General features: G+C 47.9%; 1 protein-coding gene across 1 annotated transcript in view; it reads left to right on the top strand.

Annotated features, from left to right (window-relative positions):
• WHSC1L1 (Wolf-Hirschhorn syndrome candidate 1-like 1) overlaps positions 1-6,121 on the top strand; it is a 33,378-nt gene that overhangs the window by 6,372 nt on the left and 20,885 nt on the right. The window contains 3 exon segments of the mRNA XM_010153356.1: positions 3-416; positions 1,237-1,363; positions 5,083-5,183. Coding sequence (XP_010151658.1) covers positions 3-416; positions 1,237-1,363; positions 5,083-5,183 — 642 coding nt within the window.

Here is a 6,121-nt window from a genome sequence, read left to right as displayed (position 1 = left end):
AGTGTATAGAACAGTACACCTTCATTTATATAGACAAAGAGCCAGAGGAGGTTTTGTCAAAAGCCAAAAAGACTGCTGCTGCCAAGTCGGAGACCAAGAAGAACCGGCGGCCGAAGCCAGCACTGAACACCCAGCCGGAACACGCCAGCGCGGTGGCAGCATCGCCTTCCAGTGCCGAGGCGCGGAGGCAGAGCCAACGGGGACAGGCCAGTGTGGAAGAAGAGGAGCCGCCTCCTGTGAAAATCGCGTGGAAAACCGCTGCGGCTAGGAAATCCTTGCCAGCCTCAATAACCATGCACAACTTGGATCTTCAAAAATGTAACATGTCTCCAGTTGTTAAAATTGAACAGGTTTTTGCCCTTCAGAATGCTGCTGGGGATGGAAAACTCATCGATCAGTTTGTTTATTCCACTAAGGTATGTACTTGGTGTAGCGACTCCCCACTCGGTCAGAACTTAGCCCAAGCCTGTCTTCACGTGGGGTGTGAGCCTGTGTCCACCAGGCTCTCCCAAGACCTGTTCCCGGCACTGGAGAGATGCACTCCAACCAAAGGCAGTCTTTCAGTCCACTGAACGCTTACTTTCGGTGCATCCCGCCATCTCTGCCGGTAACCGTTCTGACCGGTGCCGGGAGCTGCCCACAGCTTGTCGCATAGCGCGTTCCAAATATTCAAGCTGGTTAGTTTCTTCTCGCTCATAACACGTTCTGGATATTAAAGCGGTTTCATTCCAGCTTCCTAGTTGAAATAATCCCGACAATCTCTGTAAATCTAAAGATCAGTGGATCTGTGGGAAACGGATGAAATGACAAAACTGTTACCAATGTACTAAAAAGTAGTAACTACCTTTTAAAATGAGTTCTGCCCTCTAGCTTCCTTCATGTGCACAGCAGCTCCTCGCAGGCAGTGTAAGGAAAAGGTTTAGGACTATTTCTCTGCCTCCTCCTTCTGCCTCTCTACCTGGCAGGTGTTTCTTTCACCCTAAGCGTTAGAGAGAAGGTAACGTTTAGAAAAGTCACTGGGATTACTGTTTTTCCCTTGTGTGTAAGTGGAGATAGAGAGGGTGGAATGTTGGGCGAGGAAGCAACTCAGGAGTAGGTACCGTCACGTGTACGTGTTGCGTTGGAGAGCGTTGGACGTTTCGCTTGTGAAACGTAGGAGTAGGTCAATATGCCTGCTAGCAACCTCACGTGCATAAATAGGTGAAGAGAATCTTTTCTTCTTCTTTCTTTTTTAAGGGAGTTGGTAACAAAACAGAAATAAGCGTCAAAGGACAAGAAAAACTTAATTCTTCATCAAATCAGAGAAATGAAAAAGCGGCGGTGCAGAACGTGTCCTCTCCTGAAACGACGACGGGGTCAACAGGTAGGCAGGATCTGCACCTGAGCCTCGGCATTTGCGTTCACCCTCCACCCCGGCGTTTTCTCATTAGTTAAACCCGATATGAACACCTTTCTGTTTACACGGTAGTTGTAAGAACACACGACGAGCCCGGGTGCGAGAGGCGCTCGGGGTGTCTGTGGTGGGAGTAGCTGGTTTGGCCTCTGAACCTCTTGTGCCTGCAGTGCCGTGGTCAGCACCCTGGGAGGGTGGATGCCGGGTGGGGAGCAGGCAGCGGGTTGGTTTAGAAGGCAGCACGGTGGACGTGTGTCAGCAGAGTGTTGTAGTGGCACCCAATGTAAAATACAGCAGCTGGCATCAAATGAGAATCTGGAAGCAGCAGAGGTCAGTGAGGAATGGCTCTGGATCAGGGTGGGTGCTTTCCTAGACTTTGGTGTTGTTCCTGCATAAAGGATACCTTCACGCCTTTGTAATGGACTGATAGCAAAACGAGCTAATGCTTGCCTTCTGAAGGGGACCCATCCCTAAGTTTTGAAGGGGAAAGAACCACTGGAGCAAATAATGGAGCTGGAGAATGCAGAGGGAAAGCCTGGAACAAGCTCTTCGAAGCTCAGCTGGTATCCAGTAGCAGAGAAGAATGGGAAGGATAACCTGGATGAGTGCTTTCTGGGCTCGGAACAGAAAAACAGTGCTCTCTTTCATGTTTTGTTTTTTGAGAAATGGCTAAAGGGAATTTTTCCAAAGGCATTGAGCTTTTCCCCACCACAGAAATGTGTCAGCAGTATGTCCTCTCATCATCCTCAAGAGGAGTCGGAGACCCTTTGGTGAAAGGAAGGAGGTTCCTGGGAAAAGAGATGGTTTTGTCTTACCCAAAACCAAGAGCTTTTCAGGTTCCTCCCATCTGTTTTTCAACCTCAGATTTTGCACAGGCCACGTAAACCCCAGTAACTCTTGTTACTGTCATTGTGCTTGCCATCGTGTCCCTGGTCCAGTCTCAGGCGTACTTAGGGTGCGCCGCAGTAAACTGTGGGGTGCAGCAGGACACCTCGGTTTTATCCAGCAGTGGGATGTGCACATGGAGATGGTACGGAAGCAGAAAAAGAGGGAAGACTCACTGCAGTGTGCAGGCTAAAACCCCTCTTCCTGAGAAGAAGGATCTCATAATGTCGCCAAGTGTCACTTCTGCTTTAACTCCCCCTTATTTCTCCCTTTCCAAACGTAAAAGAGATGAGATTCCAGGGCAGAACCCTCAGTGGTCAGTCGCCGTCCTCGGCAAACGTGCTGAACCTCCTGTACCTCCGTAGTTTATTAGCGTTGCGTTACGGGCTGTCTCTGGGGGCCGAGTGCTCTGCTGCGTGTGGGGCTTCCTCTGGTGAACGGTGCTGCTCCTTTCCACTTTTGGTTGCTGTAGCCACTTCCGTTTTCCGACCATCGCTACTCGAATCGCCTTGCGGCAGGAGAGGTGATGGCTGGTTGGTGTTTCTCGCCTGGGAACAAAAGGCTTGGCTTCACAGTGGCGCTTCAGACATAGGGAGGTGAGAATTCTGAGCCTCTCTTTTTTCGTTTTCTTAGGTTTTTTGGATACGTAAAAGTCCACCTGGTAGCACCCTATGGAGTGCGTGAGCTTTACTGCAGTGTACACTCCAAACAGTCACTTCCAAAGCCATTTCCAAAGTCCAGACAGTTATTGGGCCCCTCCATGGAACATAACTGCAAAGTCCTTTTTTCAAATTTAAGGTCACCAGAACTTCAGAATTCCCTTACGGTAAAGTGAGTTACAGGACAGCTCTGGGAGTCCTTGCTGATAACCTGCAGTTAGAGAGACAGAATTCCAGAATGCCGGGAAAAGAGTTCTGCAGCTTGAAATCTGATCGTAAGCGAACGAGTATGAGAATTCATGGTGCCTCTGGTCTCCATGTACAGCTGGAACAGGATTAACTGCCCTGACCTGGCCAGTAGTGAGGTAGATTGCTGGTCCGAAATCTGTCCTGAAACGCTGAACCAGAATATGCAGGAGGACGGGACAGGAGCACTGTGGAGGTGATGCACTGGGTCCTTGGAGAGCGGGAAGGAGAATGCCCGTTGCATTGATCAGTCACGCTTTCAGCCGGCAGTACACACACGGGAGTTTACTCTCGGACAGGCTTGCCTTTCCCTCACTGCAGTGGGGCAGCACAGGGGGAAAACACGCTGTTGGTTAAATGAACTGTGGGGTCACAGCTGCTCGCACTCGCTTTGAGCCGCTTCCCGGGCGTCGGGCTGAGCGCAAAGGTGACGGAAGACGGTCCCTAGCTCTGGTGTTGGCATCCCTCGGAGTTGTGTCTGTCTCTCAGAGGGTGTGGGTTGTGGGAACCAGGTGTTACACATGTGCTGACGTGAAGGATGTTGAGCCGAGTTACTGCTTCCTGGATTATTAACAACTCATTGCTATTACCAATTAGTTAATATGCTGTGAAATGCTTTATCCCCTTGAAGAAAAGCCATCAGTTTTTTACCCCCCAGACACACACTTACTGTAAACCAAAACCTTTTTCAACTGGGAAGTTTAGTTTCTGGGATATTCCTGAGCCACACAGCCTTGATAAAAATGCCCACCTGGCTAACTAAGACGAATCCGTTTTTCCCAGAGTCCTTTGGAACGGCTTATCTTTCCGTCTCTGCTGAAAACTGCCCAGCTCTCTCGACATGGTGCTCCTAACTGAAGGTGCAGGTTTACAGCTTCTCACAGTGTATCTCTGGCATCATCAGCTAATTCCTAGTCCCAGGGGGTTTTATTTTTGCTTGGAAGACTCCAAAGTACTTCACATCGTGCCTTTGTTAGGTAAAACACCCAAAACTGAGCCACAAGACTAATGCTTCACAACAGATCATTGTAAAGCTTCAAATGTGAGGTTTCTGTCAGAACAGCTGTGTGTGCTTCGTTTCAAAAGCTGCACGTGGCGTTGAGCGTTGCGTATGTGTCTCTCGACGGGCCCTTTCCCTGGGTACTGCAGTATAGTCTTTGCATTTTTCCAGCCTTAGCTGTCAAAAAACCCTACTTCCTAGGAGGAAGCTCCTACTTCCTCTCTTGAAACATCATAATAACCTTCATTAATCTGAGTTGGTTTTCCACGGTAGTATTTTCCAGAGCTTGTTGTCACTTTCTCTGATTGGAATAGCAGGCCACAATCGCCGCTTCTGCTTGTGCCGGGTTTCCCTTCACCCCTCGGCGTTCGGCTGAGCGCTGATGGCTGCGTGGCACAGCGTGGTTCTCCCTGTTCCTGTTTGCCGGTTGCGAGAGAGGGCCGTCCCGCCGCAGGGCAGGGCCGCAGAGCTGGTGTTCTGAGCGGGATCCTGGGAGCGTGTTTCCAAAACTTTTAGCTTGTTTTAGTTCAGGAAGTTGGTTGTGGATGCCTTCCCAAAACACCAAAGGTGGACGGTGTGGTTACAGGTTAACCGATGTGACGACTCTGCTTGAGAGGAGTCTTACAACGGTGTGCTTGCCCCAACCCGGGTCCCAGCTTTTAGTTTTGCTCCGTTACTAGTGTCTCTTCCTGAAGCTGATCTCTCCCCTGTGGAATCGGAATATGTTTTCTGCCACCACAGTACCCGTTGGCAAACAGCTTGGAACTGGGCTTAAAAATAAAACATTGGAAGGAGGAGAAAGTCTTGGTTTCGTTACTTTATCTGTTGGTTTGGTGTTGAAGGTCTCGTACCTCAGAAAAACAAAGAATCATATAATGGAAACCTTTTTCCTTCTTCAGGTTCTATAGAAAAGAAGCAACAGAGAAGATCGATTCGAACCCGCTCAGAGTCTGAGAAATCCACTGAAGTTGTGCCAAAGAAGAAGATCAAAAAGGAGCAGGTTGGCTTCCTCCATGTAGAGAGTTAAAATATATCGTATTCATAAATGTTGTGGCTTATCTTGGTGCCTTTTTATTTTTCTCCATTTTTTCCCCATCGGGTTTCGTTTTGGACTATCCTTCATGAAATCCCCTTGTCAATGCCATTGCTGTGACTCTGCTACTGGCATCTTCACAGTATCAGTCAGGCTATGGAGAATGGGAACTCAGTGATGCAAGACTCGTAATGAACCTGCCGTGTTTACCTTGAGATTTCTGTTATGAGCAAAATGATCTTGTTTCAGTAATTTCGATTTGATGGAATTGCCACCAGGTTCCTTCCTTTTTTCGCTCTTGATTTAGCTGCTGGCTTGTATTGAGGCTTTGGTTTTCAAATGAAGTTAGAGTGATTAATCTGACCACTTTTGAAAATGGACTTTGAGAATGATTTAACTTAAAGATGAATAGTCAGACTTTGGTGTTGGCAGACATCAGCAAAACAGACCTTCTGGGATATCCTTCTTTTCCTTAAGTAGATCTGACGTGTACAGGGCGTTCCTTTAATCTGGATGTCAGACAGACAAATGTTGTTGCTTTAAAAAACGAAAAGAGAAACAATTCTGCGTGGAAATGGGTAGGGAAGTTCAGTGGGTGGATCCTGAAACCACTTTTTTAACAAGTTGGTCCAAGTTGTTGGTTCTTTTCCTTACACGGCTGATTTTCCCTCCTCAGGAGCCACTTGAAACCTGAGGATTCTGTATAAAATGTTGGATAGCATAGCTTTTACCAGTGAGAATTTTTGAAAGGGAGAGTCAGGCTAAAGGTTTATATGGGGAGGGGAAAAATTGGTTTTATTCCTTTAATTTATTCTTTGCCCTTTACGCTTTGTTTTGCACTTCCTTCGCTTCAGAGGTTGAAAGTGGACCCAGTTGCCTTTTTTATTCCATGTTTTTCTTCCGAT

This window comes from Eurypyga helias, unplaced genomic scaffold, assembly GCF_000690775.1.
Source record: "Eurypyga helias isolate BGI_N326 unplaced genomic scaffold, ASM69077v1 scaffold43476, whole genome shotgun sequence".
Taxonomy (NCBI): Eukaryota; Metazoa; Chordata; class Aves; order Eurypygiformes; family Eurypygidae; genus Eurypyga; species Eurypyga helias.
Note: the sequence above shows the minus strand (reverse complement) of the source record. Positions and strands in the feature narration are given on the sequence as shown.